At 41.4% G+C, this 22,342-nt stretch overlaps 1 protein-coding gene across 3 annotated transcripts in view; it reads left to right on the top strand.

Annotated features, from left to right (window-relative positions):
- LOC111145668 (KIAA0368 ortholog) overlaps positions 1-21,159 on the top strand; it is a 96,588-nt gene extending 75,429 nt beyond the window's left edge. For all 3 annotated transcript variants that reach the window (XM_022500753.1, XM_022500752.1, XM_022500754.1), the window contains 19 exons: positions 231-310; positions 935-1,040; positions 2,037-2,084; positions 2,944-3,065; positions 5,446-5,596; positions 7,718-7,783; positions 9,167-9,256; positions 10,337-10,403; positions 10,995-11,086; positions 11,164-11,230; positions 11,681-11,872; positions 12,457-12,665; positions 13,496-13,539; positions 13,635-13,827; positions 15,447-15,585; positions 16,773-16,878; positions 17,090-17,178; positions 19,062-19,133; positions 20,875-21,159. In XM_022500753.1, the coding sequence (XP_022356461.1) occupies positions 231-310; positions 935-1,040; positions 2,037-2,084; positions 2,944-3,065; positions 5,446-5,596; positions 7,718-7,783; positions 9,167-9,256; positions 10,337-10,403; positions 10,995-11,086; positions 11,164-11,230; positions 11,681-11,872; positions 12,457-12,665; positions 13,496-13,539; positions 13,635-13,827; positions 15,447-15,585; positions 16,773-16,878; positions 17,090-17,178; positions 19,062-19,133; positions 20,875-21,014 (2,073 nt within the window). In that variant the 3' untranslated portion in view covers positions 21,015-21,159. The remainder of the gene's footprint in view (positions 1-230; positions 311-934; positions 1,041-2,036; positions 2,085-2,943; positions 3,066-5,445; positions 5,597-7,717; positions 7,784-9,166; positions 9,257-10,336; positions 10,404-10,994; positions 11,087-11,163; positions 11,231-11,680; positions 11,873-12,456; positions 12,666-13,495; positions 13,540-13,634; positions 13,828-15,446; positions 15,586-16,772; positions 16,879-17,089; positions 17,179-19,061; positions 19,134-20,874) is intronic.
- The last annotated feature ends 1,183 nt before the right edge of the window (positions 21,160-22,342 follow it).

Genomic DNA, 22,342 nt, shown 5'->3' with positions numbered 1-22,342 from the left:
TGGTTGGATTTTATTCTCATGTCCTGAGGAAGACAAGAGAATCAAGTCTGCGCTTTAGAATCATCATTCTGGCAGCTGTCAGCAAGCAGAGTGGGGAGAGACTTGTGGGCTGAGAAGCCCAGAGACACTTAGGCATTACCTACAGAGACATGGTCAGTATGGTTGAGAGATTAACATCTTGACTGTTGATGAATTTCACATTTTAAATATTATCCTTTTTCTTTCACTAGGTGGATAAATATCTGAAGGAAATTCTTCAAGATTTGGTCAAGAACCTTACCAGCAATATGTGGCGAGTTCGAGAATCCAGGTACCATTTTTGGAAATAGAAGACTAGTCAAATACAACTGATTTTAACCCCCCCCCCCAAATTTCCAAGCTTTATACTGTATGCAAAATGAATAAATTAGTGGTACTGAAAAGCATATTTTTGGTTGGGTTAGAGAGTTTGCTCTACTTAACTATTTAAAACTGTAAAAAAAAAAAACCCCCAACTCTAGTCAGTGGTTTTTTAAATTGTCTTAGTTTATATAAGCATGACATTAAAGAAGATCACTTGTTAAATTAGTAGATATTCAGATATATTCTGTCATAACTTTGTAGGGTGTCATTTACTTATATATTTATATAATTTATTCAGTACCTGTTATATACCCCACATGTGCTACGTGGGGTATACGGGTAAATAAAAAATATGTATCCTCTCAAAGAGGCTGTGTTGTAGTTGTGAGATACAGACATCTGATGAAAGTCAGTGCCACATGCATATGGGGTGTTTGAGGCACCAAGGAGAGAATAGGCGTTGCTGTCTAGGAGTGGAGGGTAAGAACTGGAAATACAAGCAGAATCCATATTCCTGTTTGGTATGAATGTTTCATTGTAAAAATGGAGCTTTCTTGATCATAAACTTGAAAACGAAATTGTTTATTTTCAGCTGTTTAGCTCTGAATGATTTATTGAGAGGAAGACCTCTAGATGACATCATTGATAAACTTCCAGAAATTTGGGAAACTCTTTTTCGGGTACAAGATGATATCAAGGTATTACAGAAATAAGTCTACATTTATTCATAAAATAACTTTGATTAGTAACTGTGATTGTCAAAATATGTACATTGGGTAATTCAAAATTCACTCTCCAGACAATTTTAAGAGACTACAGTTTCCTTCCAAAGTTTGAGTCTTGATGTGTCTGTGATGTTGCAAGGTTGGGTATCCTTAGATCTAAATTGAATTGCCCTTTTTTTTTTTTTTTTTAAAAGGTGGCTATAGCTTTTCTTTCAATAGAGATTTCATCATGTTATTGATTAGGACAGATAACGGTTTGGAAATAATCCAGATACCCTCTCTTTGATCAGTTTTATAAATTGGATCAGTTATTCCCATATAACATGACCAATTCCTTTGAATTTTTCCTGGGCAATCTAAATTTTAGATATTTTGATATCTCACCATTAGAATTAAGCACTTTACTTTTCCTTTTCCTTTTGCTTTATTCATTAGAGATTTTTAGAAGTCTTTTAGAATACTTACATAGATGTTTATATGTTTGCATTATAATACATTTAGTTTCTAAACTGTTATACTTTTTTAAAAAAAGATTTACTTTTTGAGATAGAGAAAGAGAGAGAGAGGTGAGTGTTGGGAGGGGCACAGTGAGAGGAGAGAGAGTCCCAAGTAGACTCTGTGCTGAGTGCAGAGCCCCCATGTGGGGCTCAGTCTCCCAACCCTGAGATCCTGACGTGAGTCGAAACCAAGAGTTGGGCACTTAACTGTGCCACCCAGGTGCCCCTAAACTGTTACACTTTATAGCCATATTTTTGAGAGGTGAGAATAGGTCATACATAAAAAAAATACATGGCCATTATAATATGTTCCTTGATGGGGAGGGAGCCTAATGAAGCACTATTTTCTACCTGGTATTGAAAGTAGGATTTTTCACTAATCTGTGTAGAGACATAGGCTGTTAAATACACATTGAGGGGTGGGCGGGAATGAAACTAATGTGTGTCATGCCATACTTTTCCCCATTTTTAGGAATCCGTACGGAAAGCTGCAGAACTAGCTTTGAAAACTCTGAGCAAGGTGAAAACTCTTATCTAACTTTGGGAGTGAAATGGGGCGGGGCACTCTGTGACCAAGGTGACAATGACTTATTTTTTGTCATATAAATCGACATTGAGTTGCAGTGACATGAAGTAATCAGCTTCATGCTATCGTTCAGCGTTCGCACAGTGAATGACAAGCTAGGTGCCTTTATACTAGAATACTAGGGTTTTTAGCATAGAATATGTCTGGTCTCTTTATATGGTCAGCTTCTGTGGGCCTTTACATAAGGTATGACTTGCACTTGATGCTGAAGGACACATTACTCATTTAGGTCCAGCCCACAGCTACCTCCTCTCTTGTCACTGCTGTGGTTTTGTGTTCAGCTGCCTTGCATGTTTATGAGGCTGGCAAGCTTTTTGAAACTAGTTTCTTACTTGAACTTGATTTTATGGTATTTCTGGGATGTCTACGTTCTAGCTGTCTGGGCCTGTCATGGATTACATCCTTAGGAAGCAGTAAAAACCGGGTTTGAATCAAGGTGTTTCTTATTCCCAATTTGTATTCCTGACCACTGTGTTATGCTGCCACCCAAAGTTCTTGATGATGATGATACCTTAAGCCTTCTGTGAAGTGCTTTCTTATAAATTTTCTTACTTCTTTTTCAACTATTTCCCATCTCACAAATGACAAGACCAAAGCTTAGAGAGTGGAAGGCATTGCCCAACTCCTTGTTAGGTGTTGGCAGACAGGGGACTTTTCTGTTTCTCTTGGAAGTGTCATGGAAAGTTGATTCACTTATTCTTTTCTATGGCTGTGGGAAATAGCATTTTGTTAGATGAGTGCTTTATTGGGTAAGAGGTCAGTTTCACTAATTTCTATGCTCTGTATATGTAAGGTTTGTGTGAAAATGTGTGACCCCGCCAAAGGAGCAGCTGGCCAGAGAACCATTGCTGTCCTTCTGCCTTGCCTTCTGGACAAAGGAATGATGAGTCCTGTGACAGAAGTCCGAGCTCTCAGGTGTGCGCTTTATCTGCTGATAAAGTGAATGGATTTACTTAGTTTCTAGCCATTCAACAGAAATAGCGTTTCTCTGAGTGTTAGATTCTTCAAAGTATGGAGAAAATGAGCTGAGGAGAATACATTGAGGTGACCCAAGAGCATTTGTGAAAATTTCTGAGGCAGAACATTTTCTGAGAAACAAACATTCTCATGGGAACCTTGCTTTGGACCAACATGCTGCTGTTCTGCTTTGACCTTGTGTAAGGTGTGTTATTGTGTTGCCGTCGGCATCTGCCCTCAGCAAGCACGTCTTTCTGTTATGCCCCAGGTCCTTGGGAGGTTGCTTATTGGTTATGCCATTTAGTAATATTTCATAGATAACTAGGTTTAAAATAAACTACCAGTTGCAACAATGAAATACTAAAAAAATACACTCACATGTTTAGACATATTATGTCTGTTTGATAAATTTCAACAGTGAAAGAATCTAGTCTTTTTTTTTTTTTTTCTTTTAAACTAGAGCCTTGGAGCGCCTGGGTGGCTCAGTGGGCTAAAGCCTCTGCCTTTGGCTCAGGTCATGATCCCAGGGTCCTGGGATCTAGCCCTGCATCGGGCTCTCTGCTCTGCCTGCCTCTCTGTCTACTTGTGATCTCTCTCTCTCTGTCAAATAAATAAAATAAAATCTTAAAAAAAAAAATAAACTAGAGCCTTATTTAGGAGTTTGTTTTTAAAGATTTTATTTGTTTGAGAGAGAGAGCAAGTAAGAGAGAGCATGAGAGGGTAGAAGGTCAGAGGGAGAAGCAGAGTGCCTGCGGAGCTGGGAGCCCGATGCGGGACTAGATCCTGGAACTCCAGGATCATTAACTGAGCTGTAGGCAGTCGCTTAACTGACTGAGCCACCCAGGCGCCCCTTATTTAGGAATTTTATCTGTCATTTTATTTCACTCTTAAAATTAGATCAAATTAATAATACCAACAGTATTTCATACTGATTGTAACTATTTCTTACTGCTACTAATAAAATAGTTGATAAGGGAAGGTTTTTTTTTTTTTAAATTAATTATTTTAGAGTGACTGTGTTTGTGAGCAGGGGAAGGGGCAGAGGGAGAGAGAGAATCCTGAAGCAGACTCCTAGCTCAGTGTGGAGTCCGACACAGGACTGGCTCCTAGGACCCTGAGATCATGACCTGAGCCAAAACCAAGAGCTAGTCGTTCAACTGACTGAGCCACCCAGGCTCCCCAAAGTTGTTTTTTTTTTTTTTTCCTCCAAAGAATTCACATTATAAAGGCAAAGGAATGATAAAGTTAAGATATTACTGTTTCACTGACCTCCTTAAAATAATCTAGGGTAGTGATCATTAGTGGCTCCTAAATCTACTGGTCAAAGGTTGTTGGAAACTTTAAATGGATGGTCAGGAGAACCAAATTCACTGACCACTCTTAAAGAGCACAGAAAAAGACAAGCAGACATATGCATCTTAATATGATGGAATAGGACATGTACACCTCTACCTACAAAAGATTCATGGTTGAAAAAAAAAATTTGAACCTGAACCTGATTTAGCCTGAAGATCTGTACAAGGGACAGAGGATTATTTTAAATGACACCATTGAAATACAGTTAGTAAGGACAAATAAGTTATCAGGAAAAAGAGGAGGGATGATTAAAAAGGATTTTAAAAATGCAATAAATTGCAATATGTGGGTGGACTCTGGATCTGATTCCAACAAACCAACTTGTTTGTTTGTTTATTTGTTTTTGCATTTTATGTATTTTCCGAGTGAGAGAGGTTGGGGGGTATGGGAGGGTAGGAGGGAGGGAAAAAGAGAGAATCTTAAGCAGACTTTAAGACCCGCATGGAGCTCAATGCAGGGCTCAATCTCACAGCCCTGAGATCATGACCTGAGCCAAAATCTCGAGTTGAACGGATGTTTCACTGACTGAGCTGCCCAGGTGCCCCCCAACAAACCGACTCTTAAAGATATTTGTGAAACAGAGAAATTTGGATATCAAATTATATGAAAAAATTACTAATATTTTCTAGACACATAGTAAAATTTAGTTAGGGGGATACTTCAGGGTAATATGATATGGAGCGGGGAAGTGTGCTTGTGTGTATGGAGGAGGTATAAATGAAACAAAATTGGTCTGAAGTTGCAGATGCCTGAACCGGGTAGAGAATATGTAGAATTTCATTTATGATTCTCTCTTCTTTCACATATGCTTGAAAATTACTATAATATAAAGTAAAGAGAAAAACAGTGCTAAGAGCAGACACGGGAGCCATGTTAATGTGTTCTTGAATACAATAAACTACAGAATGTCCTCATGACTAGATTTGTAGAGCTTCTGATTTTTGTCAAAAGGACTTAGGAATTGTATTCTGTGTGTCTGTAGCATTAACACCCTTGTGAAGATTAGCAAAAGTGCGGGAGCCATGTTGAAACCACATGCACCAAAACTCATCCCAGCTCTGTTGGAATCCTTAAGTGTACTGGAACCCCAAGTTCTCAATTATTTGAGCCTCCGGGCTACAGACCAAGAAAAGGTGAGTTGATAGCACAGTCATATTGGTGAGTCTCAAGGAGGAAAAGCCCTGCTAAGGTACTGAGTTCCATCTGAACAATCTTTTCATTGACCTTAGACATCTGTCATGATTTGAGTGATACTTCCACCACTCTTGAAATAGCTCGACACCTGTGACTACATGCAGTGTGTGTTTGGGAGGTAGAAGGGAGCATGGGGAGAGCTCACATACCGTTTTGTGAATTGGATGAAAACTAACACTTTCATTCAAAAAATGCATTTCCATTTATTTAACACAATTTTTTGTACATGTTTATGTTTTTAGGGGTTGGTTTTCCGCCTTTGGAGTCCTTCTGTGGACCACTCTTGTCCTACAAGTAAAGAGGATTTGTATCTAGACTTTGGCATGTTCCAAAATTATTCTGCTTTTCAGAGATACTGTAGTTGCCTCGATGGATCAAAGATTTTTTTTTTTTTAAGATTTTATTTATTTATTTGACAGAGATCACAAGTAGGCAGAGAGGCAGGCAGAGAGGGAGAGAGGAAGAAGCAGGCTCGCCACTGGGCAGAGAGCCCGAAGCGGGGCTCGATCCCAGGACCCTGAGATCATGACCTGAGCAGAAGGCAGAGGCTTTAACCTACTGAGCCACCCAGGTGCCCCTGATCAAAGTTTTTTAAAAAAAAATTGTAGATGAAACATTTACTGTGGAAAAAGTAATGCAGAAGGGGAGAAAGTAACCCCTTAGGAGCCCCCTATCCCGTGCAAGGTACCCACTGTCATTAGTCTCCTGGGTCTATTTTGAAATTCCTTTGCACAAACCCAGAATCCTTTTGGGTGCAAACCCAAACAAACACACTAATTTAAAATTGACTGTGAATGTTGTTCTGCACTTGCTTCTGTTACTGACAATATATCATATCTGTACATAGAGCTCTTCCATTCTTTTTAGTGCATGCGTAGTATTCTACAGTGAGGTGAGGTCACATTTTGGTCAGAGAGATTATGCAGCATCGAAGGTTGTTCCTGTTCTGTCTCTTCCACACCTTTGCCAACATTGGATAACATAAGTCTGATAGGCAAGAATCTCATTATTCTAATTAACACCTTCCTGTTACCAGGGCTGTCCATTATCTGATTGTATTGTGTTGGTCACTTACCTTCTGTGAATTGTGTTTCTACTCCATGCCCTGTTTTGTACTTGTTGGTGTTTTCACATTGGTCTCTGTTGTTAGGACTATCACGCCTCTGTCATGTAGACTGCCAGTGCTTTCTCTCAGTTTGCTATTTGGTTTTTGACCTTGGCTAAATTATTCTAATAGCCGGCCCTCTTTCCCTTTGCCTCTCATGTTGCAGTTTCTTCTCCATTCATCATTCTTTGCTTTTCAGCAGTGGACTCGTCCTGTCTGGGTTCCCACAGCATGTTTACTAGTGCTGAGAATCAGGAAACAGAGTCTAGCCCAAGCTTTGCAACCTTAGGCCTGTCACTTCTGTACCCCTTCCTTTCCTCATTGACTGCGTGTGGACAGTTAACCTCTCCTGCAGGGTCCTCATTAGACGGAGATACTGTTGTAGATATGGAGAGCCTGTACAAAGTTAAAGCAGAAAAACATATAACATTTTTTATTGGCTAGATAATTTTTTTTAATTTAGTTTTATTTTTTCAGTGTTCCAAGATTCATTGTTTATGCACCACAGCCAGTGCTCCATGCAATACGTGCCCACCTTAATACCCATCACCATCCCCCCACCCCCCCCAAAACCCTCAGTTTGTTTCTCAGAGTTAGATACAATTTTTAAATTGTATTTAAATTTATTTAGTCTATTTATTTAGAAATGTATTTAGCCTATTCGCATATTTAGTGGATGGAGAACTGAGGCTCAGGGAGGCCGATGAGTTGCTCAGAACCACACTGTGTTAATTTCTAACTGCAGTTAATTTCTAACTGTGGTCTGAATTTCTCATAGGTAATTGTTGAATCTAGCTCAAAAGAAATTAGAGTTGTTGGACTTAAATTTGAGTTTGCTTTACCTATATATTATTTTTTAAAATTTCCTCTGGAAGTAAAGCCCTTTTATGGTGGGGGGGTGTGGATTCTTCTTAATTGATTGAATATGGTGAGTGACTTGAATTTGTGTCCTCAGGCTGCGATGGATAGTGCCCGACTCAGTGCTGCCAGATCCTCTCCCATGATGGAAACAATCAACATGGTCAGTGCCCAGTGTAGTACGAAAGTTTGTGTGTTTGCTTACCTCAGAGTGTAATTTTTCAGTCTTCATGGCCCATTAAGTGAAATAGAGATTTAAGGGAAGAGTCAAACAACTATTGACCTAGTTTTTTCTTAGTATACTTCTAGTTCTTTTTTTCTTCTTCTAGATTATTAAATGGAATAAATCATTTTCCAGATACTAGAACCTGTTAGTCCAGATTTGTGAACAGTATATTAAACATATTAAAAGGTTCCTCTAGAAATCTTCATCTCTTTTGGCCTGCCTATTTAGAAAGATTCAAATAGTTGTCTCTGCCTGAGCATGGTCTTTGAGAGGACCTAGGAAGGTATAAACTGGAGGCGTCCAGTGAAGGTAGGGAGCATAAAAGATAGGGAAAGAGAACTGAGCAATGTTGAAATGCTTTAAGTTGTTAGAAGGGATTTGCAGAAAGGAGCTGCTTGGCACTGAGGTTCTAATTCTAAAGTTCCTGGAGTCTGGAACTAGGGGTCACTAAAGTCTAGAGCCAGCTCTGCTGTGCGTACATACCCTGGAGTGGTTAGTTGACAACTTGTGAGCTCTTGGAAATTTTATTGTTAAGAGATCGCAAGTGTGGACAAGAGAAAAAGATACTTTTAGTGCTTACTGGGGGCCCATTACCAAAATTTGGTCTAAGGATGTTACGTGTTTGTTGGATTATTGAGGGGAAAGGGAATCTTAAATAGGAATGGTTAGCAAACACCTTTTGGTTATGCTCATTAATAATAGAATATATGTCACTGCATTTTTAAAAACACAATGTGGCAAATTTGGCTAAGAAGTTGACTTTAATAAGATGGTTTGGTCGGGCAGGCCTGCTGAAAGTCCGTTTAGTTCTGTGTTTTACACTAAACATGAATTGGTAAGGTGAAACAGTAGGCCCAGAGAAATCCTTTCTTGGGGAACCCTAATTTATTTTCTCCTTTAGTAAGTCAGAGTTTTTCATGATTTTTGTTTATTTGATAGATCCTGTGAGCTGGGGGAGGGGTGGAAGGGGTGGGGGAGAAGAACACGCGGACTCCATACTGAGCGTGGGGCTGGGCTTGGGGTCAGTCTCACGATCCTGAGATCATGACTGGAGCCGAAATCAGGAGTAGGACACTTCACCGACAGAGCCACCCAGGTGCCCCAATTTTTGTTTTGTTTTAATGTTGAACCACCGATGAATGGTTTTTCTGTTTGTAGTACAGTGTTGGTTTTTATGCTGAAATCAGTGCAAAATGAAACTGGCAGTTTTTCAACTTCATGTCAAGTCCAGTGGGTACATATTTGACACAGCAGCTTTTAATTGATGATGCGGTAGTGACTTCATCATTTTCTAAGGTTGACTTTATTTTTTTACCAAAGTGCCTGCAGTATCTTGATGTGTCGGTGCTGGGTGAGCTCGTTCCTAGATTATGTGAATTGATCAGAAGTGGTGTGGGTCTTGGCACGAAGGTAAGTAAGTGTATTTTTCACCAGAGGAACTTGCATCTTCATTAGTTGGGGCCACAAAAATATAACAGCCATCATGTTTGAAATTCATATTTCTCTGTAGAACTTAATAAAATACATTAACCATTTTGTTTCTCTGGTTGCACTAATAACTTAAAATATGTAACTCACCAGAATAGAAAACATGTGACTTATTCAATAAATAGTGTGTGACTCTTTTAGCGGGATCCTTTCTGTTCCCTGGTTGCCATGTACATGCCCACGGGGTCCCCGCCATGATCAGTCATTAGTGGAAGTGCTTGTTTGGTATCAGGGCAGGATGGTGGTTTTAGGTGGTGATGGGCATTTTCACAGGGGCCAGCAGGCATTTGGCTAGAAAATTGGCTTCCTCTCCAAGATCTTTCAAGGATCAGACCCTGTCCCCGCACTTGAAAGACCAACTCACAGTTTTTCTCTTGACAAAGTTAATACTTGCTTGTGTTTTAACATCTTAGCATTTTAGATCAGGAGAAGGTTAAAGACCGCCTGCAGCTTAGCATTCAGAGGTAATCGCCGTTAATAGTCCACAGTGTTTTCCTCCAGTGTCTTTTCTGCGCACATGTCTGCTACAGCGGCCTCTTTTTCATGGCCAGAGGGGTAGGTACTCTCTCACGTGGCTGTAGCATCATTTATTTCAGTCCATCAGGGAACATTGGATTTGTTTCCAGCTGTTTTGATATTAAACAGAGCACTGTGATGAATGTCTTTGGACACATCTGAGGCTGTTTCCTTTGGTTTAATTTTTAGAACTGGAGCTGTTAGAACAAGGATGGCCAAGTTGACCTGTGTGACCCTCCCAAAAGATTGTATTAGTTCTCTTTCTTCCTCGTAGTGTATGTGAGAGCACACGTCTTCCTGCTGGAAGAAAAATCTTCGCCTTGCTAATTTAAAATGAGGACCTTCCAGTTTCCAGATTGAGTCGTGCAGGCCCTGTTAGGCTTCATCTATTTCTCATCTTTAAATCACTGACACCTAAGACGCAGGGTTTGAGAGACAGAACATTGTGACCATCACATTTAGACCTTTGCCTTTGTAACCCTGTAGGGAGGCTGTGCCAGTGTCATTGTGTCATTAACTACTCAGTGTCCCCAGGACCTAACACCTTACTCAGGTGAGTTTGTCAAAACCGTGTGTGCTCATACTTTGGTATGGCCGTGTCTTGTGTGACAAGGTTTTTTAAAAAAGTTAAATGTCATTCAGACAGGCTTGTGATCTTCTATATGGTTTTTCTCCCTTTAAACTCCCGCTTCTGCCTTTGTTTCTTTGTTTGCAAGAGGTGCAGCTGTGATCCAGTTTAGCGAGTTTAGCGAGTGTTCCCTGTTTTATAAGTATGAGATTAATTCTTACTGGTTATAAGGAGGGGAGAGTATCTCCCATTTTGTAGGGTTTGTTTACCGTTTGTACCTAATTTTACGTCAGCATTTTTCTCTTCTTGGATTGGCTCCTTGATGGCCAATCGAACTTTATGTATCTAGTTCTCATTTTTGCAACTTCCCCGCAATATTCTGGAGGCAGATTAATGCTTAATTTTGTATCGGGCAAAAGGAAGCAAGTGGATGGTACACACGTAACATACAAGAGTTCTAAACTAGTAGGGAATAAATCAGATACTCATCACAGGGTTAAGTTTGTTTTAGTCCTGGGAACAGAGCAGAACATTCGGTCGACCAAGTATCAGATTTTTCTTCACTGTTTCTGACAGGTAAACTCATGAGTGCTTTGCTTAGTGGCCTGACAGATCGGAACAGTGTAATTCAGAAATCTTGTGCATTTGCCATGGGCCATTTAGTTCGGGTGAGTTGAAGTTCTTATTTACTTATTTATACTTTGATAATTATAAAGAAATAAATGGGGATTGTTTTCTTTTTCAGACCTCACGGGATAGCAGCACTGAGAAACTCCTGCAGAAGCTTAATGGCTGGTACATGGAGAAAGAAGGTACCTTTTTTCCTTCTCTTGTATTTTTATTTTATTTTATTTTATTTACTGAGGAGTTATTTGTTTTAGAGAGAGCGAGAGAAAGTGCACTCGTGAGTCGGGACAGAGGAAGCAGGGAGAAACAGACTCCCTGCTAGGCTGGAAGCCAGAGGAGGGGTGGGGCTCCATCTCACCACCCTGAGATCATGACCTGAGCTGAAATCAAGAGTCGGACTGTTAACTGACTGAGCCATCCAGGCGCGCCCCTCTGTTCTTTTTTAATTTAGATGTTAACAGTCTAGTAAAACAACACAAATCAGGTCTTGCCATCTGTGATATTATGTGCTTTGCTGGGAACATTTGATTGATGTTACTGATTTGTTTGGCTGTGGTACCAGCTGAGCAAGGATCTATGTCAGTTACCCTAACAACAGGAAGTAGAAAGATGAGTGTGTTTGTGCTCGTCTTCAGAACCCATCTACAAGACCTCTTGTGCATTGACCGTCCATGCTATTGGACGCTACAGCCCCGATGTGCTGAAGAACCATGCCAGAGAAGTGCTGCCTTTGGCATTTCTGGGCATGCATGAGATCGCTGAGGAGGAGAACTCCGAGAAAGAAGAGTGTGACTTATGGACGGAGGTGTGGCAGGAAAACGTACCTGGTTAGTAATCAGTGCCTGTGAGTTCATCCTGTTTCTTAAGAACTACAGCTGGAGTTCTGACTCCTCATTTTCATTTCTAAACTCCTGTAGTTACTTCCCCAGGACCTTAACGGTGTGTGTCCTGTCTGGTTTTAAGCCTGTTGAAATCGCTGCCTTCTTAAGGGGGACCCTAAGCTCGTCCCTCTCCTCCCTCAGTGCTGTCCGTGTGAGAGAACAGAACTTCTGCTCAAGTGACGTAGAGCTTTACCGATTTGAGTTGGGAGTGACTGGTGATTTTCTGTTGGCTTAGAGTATTATTTTAGAGTGGTGCTCCTTAATTCTGTACTTCACCTTCACATGTGTAAATGGATGACGATCACTTGCATGACACTCTCCTATGGGCGTATTCAAGTTCATAAAGTCCTACTGTTGTAAAGATGCATCACAACACAACTCTCTGTTTCTTTCAGAGAGTGGTGGGATCTAGCCGTTGAGAATTACTGCTTTTAGACTGATGGTCATTGACTTTTTTTCAGATTAAAAAGAACCCAGTTAATCCTTTTCGTCACTTAAAAGTTGCTTTAATTTTGCTTTTCATAACCTAGGTTCCTTTGGTGGCATTCGGTTATACCTGCAGGAGTTGATTACCATTACCCAGAAGGCTTTGCAGTCTCAGTCATGGAAAATGAAAGCCCAGGGTGCAATTGCCATGGCATCCATTGCAAAACAAACCAGCTCCCTAGTACCTCCATATCTGGGAATGATACTGACCGCATTACTGCAAGGCCTAGCTGGAAGAACATGGGCAGGAAAGGTAAAGGAACCATTCATGCCCAGTTAAATTTAAGGTATCCTTAAAGGATTATGACTTCGTCTTTCATTTTCTATAAAAATTAGAATCTGGTTTTGTGGGATGTCAGATAGATTGTTTTCGTGAACCAGATTTCCTAGTCAATGGGAAGCTTTGGGTAAACTTTGCCTGATTAAGTATGCTATTTCGTCAAAGTGTAACCCACATATTTTTGAATACAGTAGTGCTGGGGGCTGATTTTTAGTTATGTTCAGCTTTCCAAGAGGGGTCTTAAATCACTTGGTCACCATTTTGTCCCCGTTGGCCTCATGAACAGATCAGGCTTGGGCACACGTGAAATTGAGTAGCAAGGCAAGCTGTGTCTAAACTTGGGTCTGAGCGTGCCCCTCCTTGAGGCCTGTGAACTAGTCACGTTGTACACAGGGGTGATAGGATACTTACACTGAACACTCAGTGGGGAAGATGAGACTGTGGCAGCACATCCCAATCTCCTTGATGTTGTCACAGTCAGCAGTGGCCAGCGCTGTACTGGAGAAAAAGTGTTGGACTGGGAATCAGAATCCCGTGACTGACACGTCCGCCTCTTGACCTTGGTCAAGTCAGGTCTCTAGGCTTTATGAAATGGAGATGAAGACAGTTATCTTCTCTTATGGTTTGGAGTAAAAACCTATGGTGTGCTTGTTAAATAGTCAAGTGCATTGAAGAGATGACGACTCTGGCTCATTTTGGTCATCATAGTTATTAAGTATTCCTGAGGTAACGTAGTCATAGTACATAGAAGGTGAATGACACCTGTGTGCTTAACAGTGTTCCCTCATCTTTCAACCCTTTAGGAAGAGCTGTTGAAAGCCATTGCCTGTGTGGTGACAGCTTGCAGGTAAATGTTCTTTCGGTGAAGATGCTGTTTCTTAAACTGAACCCCAAAGCTGAAGTCTTTACTAACTGTCTGATGCTTTTGTGTGGCCCCTGTAGTGCAGAGCTGGAAAAGCCTGTGCCCAATCAGCCCAGCATAAATGAGATTCTCCAGGCTGTTCTGAAGGAGTGTTGCAAAGAGAATCTGAAATACAAGATCGTAGCAATTAGCTGTGCGGCGGATGTCTTGAAGGCCACCAAAGAAGACAGATTCCAGGAGTTTTCTGATATTGTCATACCTCTCATCAAGAAGGTAAGATCGCCTGTATCCCTCAGGTCTAGTTTAGACTTGAAAACTAAAATGTAAAAAGAAAGAAAAGGAAGGAAGATTTTCCTGGCATCCTCTTCACTTATTTTATTAGGATTAGTGTGGCTGCAAATAGCAGGAGATCCCAAAGTATCACGGCCTCAGACAAGGTAAAGTTTTGTCTGTCACGGAATAGTTGAAGTTTTGGCTCAATAGTTGACTCTTGACCAGCTTCCAGCTTCGCCTTCCTTGGAGTGTGGCCACTGTCATCGTGGTCCATGGTGTCACCACCTTCCGGGCGGGTAATGGCGTAGAAGATGAAGAAAGGATGAAGGGTTGAATTCGGCATGTCTGTTCTCTCTCAAGGACAGCTCTCGGACATTGCTGCATGGCACGTGCACTTCTGTTTCATCGGCCAGTCCTTAGGCAGCTGGTCGCAGCTCTGCTGCATGGGAGGCCAAGGAAGGCAGTCCTCTAGGCGTCTCTTTGCTTCCACGGGAGGAGGGAAGAGAGGGTCGTCCTTCTTAAGCAAAGCAGAAAAATGGGTTTGTTGCAGGGGTTTCAACCTGTAGTCCGGGAAACTCAAGGCTGTGGGGACAGTGACTTCCAGGAGTAAGTGTTGGGGTGAATGTACAGTCTCTGACCTAGTGGTGACCTAGTGGTGACATGCTCTGCCTTTTAAGTATGTGCAGAAGCCACCCCAGGCTTCACTCACTCTGCGAGTACAGGGACGCAGTGGACCACTGTTACTTGTCTCTGCCATCTACTGAGGTACTTTGGTCAAGAAGACTTCGGTTTCATTTGGAAAATGAAGTACTCATTTGTAAAGGTTGGGCAGTGGTTCAGAGAAAAAAAAAAGTTAGGGCTTATTTATTTTTTTGTGTGTGAAACACAAAATATTTTAAATAGCGTTTTTATTTCTTGTGTTGCTACTAGTCTGCAGGTTTCTTTGTATAGCAAGGCTGTTTAAATAATTTCTGTTACATAATGATAGTACATGGATTTGGGAGACTTGGGTTTTCAATGGACTGTATCATGAGCTAGCTGGATGAGTCACTTCTCGGCGTGTTTCCCTTTCTTATTAAGGAGGAGTTTGGATTGAGATAATTACTGAGTTCTTGCATCTTTAATCCCATGATTCCAATGCAAGCTTTTTTTTTTCTTTTTTTAAAGATTTTATTTATTCATTTGACAGACAGAAATCACAAGTAGGCGGAGAGGCAGGCAGAGAGAGAGAGGAGGAAGCAGGCTCCCTGCCGAGCAGAGAGCCCGATGCGGGGCTCGATCCCAGGACCCTGGGACCATGACCTGAGCTGAAGGCAGAGGCTTTAACCCACTGAGCCACCCAGGCGCCCCAATGCAAGCTTTTTTATGTTATGTTTAAAATCCTACGTATACAGGATTTTTTTCACCTTTCCTCACAGAGTCCTTTAAAGGATTTTCCAAATTTATTAGGTGTAGTTATTTCTGTAACACATTGTTTTTACAAATAGGAAGACCCGTAGTAGAGAATTTATCAACTCATTCTTGGCTGACATCTCCTCTGGTACCCCGATTGTTTTGCAGTACCCCTGTAACTTTGATGGAAAATAAGTTTTGCTTTCCTTTGCTTCGATGTACCCTAGCACTCGCCTGAAAGCACTGGCGTTCGGACAAGCAAAAATGAAGATGAGAATGAGAAGGAGAAGGAGCTGCAGCTGGAGTGTCTGCTGGGAGCCTTTGAGAGCCTGGGCAAAGCCTGGCCCCGAAATGGGGAGACCCAACGTACGCATATTTGCTGTGTATTGGAAGGATTTTCCAAAAGACAGAGATTTGTTAAGCGGCTTATTTCTTGGCATTACGTTGGGGACTGCGGCAGGAGAGGCTACGTCATTGACACTGTTAGGCCTCCTGACTTTTGCTTGATAGGGAGAAAAGTTGAAGTAGGGAATTCTATAAAAAAAGGTGACACACATCTCAAAACAAAGCAGTTCATTTTCGTAGAAAGTGTAGGAATGTACATTCATTTGCTAGTTATTGACGGGAGGGTCAAGGCCTTTGAGAACGGAGCTGCTCCACACGGGCTTCTTAGGCACATCTGCAATTTCCGGTTTCTGTTTCTTTACAGTGCAAAAAGAACTTATGGTTTCTTATGAAACAAATCAAGTACAACATTCTTCTAGATTTTTACCACCATGCATCATTTATGAACCATACTAAATTTTACAGCATTTAAAAAATAACTACTTTGTTGAGTTTTATACTCCTTTCTCATCAGTTAGCATAATACTAATTATGTAATTATCACAAGGGCAGTTGGCATAACATGTTTGGAATAAGATGTCTCTTTTTTTTTTTTTTTTTAAAGATTATTTATTTGACAGAGAGAGAGAGAGAGAGAGAGGTCACAGTAGGCAGAGAGGCAGGCAGAGAGAGAGGGAGGAAGCAGGCTCCCCGCCGAGCGGAGAGCCCGATGCAGGGCTCAATCCCAGGACCTTGAGACCATGACCTGAGCTGAAGGCAGAGGCTTAAACCACTGAGCCACCCAGGTGCCCCATGGAATAAGATGTCTCTTAAGGAGCCAACCAGGTACAGAAGCTTATGTCCCGAGTTGAGTTCCCTGCCTCCAGAGTTCTGCTTTCTCTGGCTGTCACTTGGGGTATCTTACAGGAAAAGGTGATGTGGTTAAGATTCTGTGTTTGTGCCTAGGAGAGTTAACAGTTACATAGGACCCTCGGGGCAGGTGGTGGTGTGGGTGGGTGTTCCTGGCCAGGGAAATTTGAGAATTGGGCACCATATCATGCTGAAGTTTTTTTGACATTTCATGGCTTTAATGAAAGGCATTTGTTATTTTATTTTTTTCCTCTCTCCTACTGCTTTCGCTGTCCCTCTATTCTTCTCTGCTCTAATGCCTCTGTGTCCCTCATTCGCTGTCTCTTGTCCCTGCACACTCTCTGCCCCGCTCTCCCCAGGTTGTTACCGTCAGGAGCTGTGCAAGCTGATGTGTGAACGGCTAAAACTGAGCACGTGGAAAGTGCAGCTTGGAGTCCTACAGTCCATGAATGCCTTTTTTCAGGGGTAATTTTGTTTTGTAGTTCAGTTCTTTGTTTTGTCTCCCCTGCCCCCTTAGCGTTTTATAGCAAATCAGTGGAATTCTTTTATCTTAAAACTCAAAAGCTGCAGTGACATTTTAAAGTGATATATGCAGGTAGAAATTACTTGTGGCAGAAAGGTTCTAGAATATTTCTTCATAACTAGCAATTTGTATCTTGCTTTCTGATTTGTACAGATTAATGCTTCTGGAAGAAGAACATGCAGATCCTGAGGCTTTGGCTGAAATTCTCCTTGAAACTTGTAAATCAATCACATATTCTTTAGGTGAGTGTAGTGAGCTGGCGGTAATGAGTCCTAATTTTAAAGCTCGAGGAGTGAAGCTTCAGATGTTCCCTACCTGGTGCTTGGAGCTAGATTTGTGGAGCAGCTGCTGAACTCCTTCGTGTACCTGACCTGTGGCCACATGCTATGCCCTGTTATTCTGGAACTGTAATTCAGGATGTTGGGAAGATGTTTGTGACAGGTTGTTTTGTTTTGACTTTTATTTGGAAATAATTTCAAACTTACAGAAAAGCTGCAGTTATAGTACATGTAATGCCTGTATATCCTTTACCCAAAGTCACCTGTTACTGTTCTGTCCCAGTTACTTCATCATTTGTACTTCTCTGTACGTACTCTTTTCTGGAACCATCTGATGGCATGTTGCTGACGTCATGTGCTTTGGCTCCTGAGCTCTTCAGTGCGCCTGCTCTGTGCCGTCTTAGTACAGTGACCGGCCATTGGGCGTAGGACGCCAGCGCAGTGGCCTTAGTCAGATTCGTAGCATTCGTATTTTAGGTTCAGTCAATTCGACAGTGTTCTTTTACAGACTTTTCCCCCCTCCCCTTCAGTCAGGAGTCCAGGATTATTTATTGAATTTAGCTGTCGTGTCTTTTTAGTTTCCTTGAGTCTAGGATACTTCCTCAGCCTTCCTTTTTATCACGTGACATTGACAGTTTTGAACAAAAGTCTCTGCCCCCCCTCCTCCCGCCTTTTAAAAACTAGAATGTTTCTTATTTGGGGTTTGTTTGGTGTTTCCTCACGATCAGATCCAGGTTCTGAGTTCCCGGTTGGGATACTCCGAAAGTGAGGCTGTGCCCTCTCACTTCAGGAGGCACAGCGTGTTCCTCTGCCCTGCGTGGCCGTGCTCCCCTTCTGCACGGTCTAGCCAGCAGTCAGAGAGATGACCGAGACTGTGCGGACACCCTGCTCTTCTTCAGAACACCCTCTTGAGACTCTGCATGCGTCCGTGGTTCTTCCCTGAACCAGTTTTCGCGAACATGATTTTTCCAGCTCTGGTGCTTTCTTGCTGTCTACCGTCTGGCAGTCGGCACTCTCTTGTAAACGAGATCCCACCTCTCCCTGCCTCTTCATTTATCTGTTAATAGTACTGATGCGTGGATTTTCTCCCCTCCTCCACTGGTTTGTAATTAATTATTTTCCTTAATTACTTTTTTTGCTCTAATTGTTCCAGATTTGGCCAGTGGAAGCTCCTTTAAGCTGATTTCTATGTCTTACTGGCGCGTCACTGTCATCCTTCTAGGCACCTCTGTACTTGGTAGCATAAAAAGATGTTATAAGCTCACCCCGTGCTTTCCTTACCTCAGGTTTAGCTGTGTATTAATTTTTTCCATAGACAGTCTCACCCTGCACTAGAATAGACACCACAGAAGCCTATTTCAGTTGCAGCTCTTAGAGGTACCAGCCACTGAATGAAAAACCGGCCGCTAAGGCTCGAGTCTTTTCAGGGTCTCAGCCAGCTGTCCCTGATTGCCCTGAGCCCTCGGGGTTGTGTACTGTTGCCTAATAAAATGAGGAAGTGCTGCAAACCTAAGGCCTTTCTGAGGTCTCATGTGATGACAACTCTGTGTTTGAGATAGTGTCCTTTGATTTCTCTCCTCTGAAATGGTCCTTTAAATATTGCCATTTGTCTTGTGGTGATTTGGTATATTGGGCTGACGGTTTTTCAAGTGAGGACTATGGACAGGTAACACATTTCCAGTATATGATGATAATTAGCAGAGTGAAGCTTACTTAAGAGCAGGTGTCTCTTTCCCTGAATTTGTAATTTCTGAATTTCTTTCTTCCAGTAACACTAACTTAATCTTCAAGGTTCTGTTTGTAAGGAGTATAAAGCAAATAATGTGAATATCTGATTTTCTTCTTAGAAAATAAGACCTATTCATCTGTGAGAACAGAAGCTTTATCTGTGATAGAATTACTGCTTAAAAAACTTGAAGGTGAGTTCTTTTTTTTTTTTTTAATTAACATATAATGTGTTATTTGCCCCAGGGATACAGGTCTGTGAACCATCAGGCTTACACACGTCACAGCACTCACCATAGCACATACCCTCCTCAATGTCAGTCACCCAGCCACCCTCCCCTGCAATCCTCAGTTTGTTTCCTGATATTAAGAGTCTCTTATGGTTTGTCTCCCTCCCCGGTTCCCTCTTGTTTCATTTTTCCCTTCCTTCCCCGCCACGGCCCCCTCCCTCAAATTCCTCATATCAGAGAGATCATATGATAACTGTCTTTCTCTGATTGACTTATTTGGCTTAGCATAATATCCTCTAGTTCCATCCACGTCATTGCAGATGGCAAGATTTCCTTTTTTTTGATGGCTGCATAGTATTCCATTATATCTATATCTATCTATATCTATCTATCTATCTATCTATCTATCTATCTATATATATACCTATATATATATCACATTTTGAAGGTGAGTTCTTGATTATTCTGACTGGAGGAGGACCAGGAAGCCAGGATACTTTATGGCATATATTTTAGAAGTTTTTTCATGTTTTTGTTTTTAGTAAGTGCATACTGTAAGATATAAATTAGTACATGAACATGTGAGTGAGCTCTATAAAGCTAAAACCTTTAAATTTTATTCAGTGTTTAAATTTGGTACTCTTTCATTTTTCATACTTTTAATGTATTTTGAAGCTACAGTTATGTTGAAATAAAAAGTTTTGTCTCCACCATGACTCCTGATGTAATCTGGGGGACTTCCAGTCCGTGCCTGACAGGAGCAGAATGGGGTTCCCGGTACCCATGTCAAGAAACAGAGTGACACAATTAAAGAGTGGGGTTGGGAAAACATTTTAACACTTATCACCCAACCCATCAAATTTGACAGTGTTTGCTTAGTCTTGTTTTTTTTCCCCTGGGTTTTTTTTTTTTTTCCCCCAAAGCAGATTACTTCTAATGATAAAAGAAAACTGCTCTCATTTTCTCCAGTGAGGTATTTCAAACAGAGGCTACTTTTTCTCTCTCTCTTCTTTTTTAATTATTCTAAGCCTATAGATAAGAATGGAGAAGATGCAGCTGTTTTCTGTAGAGTCTCGTATATTTGCTATTTCTACTTCTCTCTCTCTCTGTTTAGCAATTAAAGCACCCCTCTTAAGGAATTCCATGATATGTACGAATGTATTCTAGAGGAGGAAAAGGAGGGTAACCAGCAAAGCAACTTGCTTAAAACCTTATCACTAGAAAGTGGCAGAACCTCATAAACAGGATTTAGGACCTGGTATACTTTCTGGGTTTCTAGAATTTTCAGTAAGTGTATAGATCTCTGGTGCTTTAAAGAAAGGAGTAATAAAGTCTTTTCGGACTGACTTGGCAATTATGATATTTATTAGAGGTTTTTTTACTGAGCGTATTTTATAAAGAGGTTTTTTTGTGTGTGTTAAATGGCTTTTTTGTTATTGTGTCCTTTGCCCTGATACCTCCTCCCTCCCACTGGGCCTCAGCATCCCTAGATTCTCTTTGTTCCAGCAGTACTGGGGGCAGAGGATGAAACTCCCTGACATGCATTAAGACAACTACTGAACCTATTCTATCCTGAACTGTTATCGGGGGTTGCTTTATATTTATTTGGGGGATAGGCGATTTGGAAGAAAAGCAGAAAGACTAGTTTTAGGTTTTTTGCTTGTTTGTTCTATAAGGATTCTATTTTTCTTCTTTTTCCATTCAGAATCTAAACAGTGGGAAAGTTTGACATCTGAGTGCAGAATGCTCCTTATTGAGTCTTTAGCTACTATGGAGACAGACAGCAGACCTGAGCTGCAGGAGAAGGCATCATTACTGAAGAAAACACTTGAAAATCTGGAATAAATTAGAAGGGGAAGAAAGAAACAAGTGCCATGTTCATTGGGGGTTGAAATGGTGGTATTCTTTGAAAAACCAAGTGGGCAAAAGTAAAGATTAATCTGTAGCATGCATCATTCCTTGGCTGAAATAAAAAAAAAAATGCCTTAAATTTTGTTCCTTAACTAGCTTTATTTTATTTGATCTTTAACAATGTCTGGGCCAAGTGAGCTTAATGGGACCTTGAATGTTTGAGAGGTATTTGTTGGTGAAATGGATGGAAATAGTTAAGAAAAGAATTAAAGCTGTTATTACAGCAGTTGGCAGAGCTGCAGAGCAAGCTGGATAAAAGTCTTAGAACTGCATCCAAAGTAAATACAGTTATTTCCGGAAGGGACTCTGTAACTTACTTAGTTTAACCCCCTTGCTTTATGCCTGAAGAAGGAGGTAGGAGATGACATAGCTTCTGCCCTGCAGCCTGGCCTGGGCTGGGACCCAGGTATTAGCTGCCCTCCCTGGTACTGCCCCTGGCCTGCCCGAGATGCTCCTGAGAGGAGGTGTCCCAACAGGCCACTCCCCCTCCCCTCGTATCTAAGTACCATGACCTTGAACACTGTCATTTGTTGAGATGATCAGCTTTTAGAGACTGATTGTTTAGCATCTTTACAGGTTGAGAGAGAGACTTCGGTCTCCATGTGATAAGTCCATCGTCCTTTTACAGGCAGATGAGAGTACATTAGGATAAGCCTGCTCTGTCTGTATCTGTGGTTGCATATTTTGCAAAAGCCAAATCAACAACAAAATCATGGGACGCCTGGGTGGCTTAGTTGGTTAAGCAGCTGCCTTCGGCTCAGGTCATGATCCCAGCATCCTGGGATCGAGTCCCGCATCGGGCTCCTTGCTTGGCAGGGAGCCTGCTTCTCCCTCTGCCTCTGCCTGCCACTCGGTCTGCCTGTGCTTGCTCTCTCTCTCTCTCTCTGACAAATAAATAAACAAAATCTTAAAAAAAAAACAAAAACAAAAAACAAAATCATAACCGCTTTGGTTTAGACCATTTGTAATCTCGAAACTGTGAAGAGGACTTAAAATTTTCCACCCATTTTTAGGCTAACAGTATGACTAGGGAATAGGAGGGCAAACATCTTAATTAGCCGTTTGGGAATAACGTGATAACACTCGAACAGCTGCAGCTAGGATTTCTTTCTTTTTTTTGTACTGCTTATACCCCTGCCTAAGGGTGTAGGGGTCGGGGGGAAGACCAAGTCTAATGCAAGTATTTGCAGTCAACTGAACGCTAGTTCATCTTGGATTCCAAGCACTAAATTGGTTGTACGGCCAATACTGAGTCCTTACTA

Source organism: Enhydra lutris, unplaced genomic scaffold (genome assembly GCF_002288905.1).
Source record: "Enhydra lutris kenyoni isolate GAN:26980312 unplaced genomic scaffold, ASM228890v2 scaffoldscaffold13, whole genome shotgun sequence".
NCBI lineage: Eukaryota > Metazoa > Chordata > Mammalia > Carnivora > Mustelidae > Enhydra > Enhydra lutris.
This window is presented reverse-complemented; position numbering and strand designations above follow the sequence as displayed.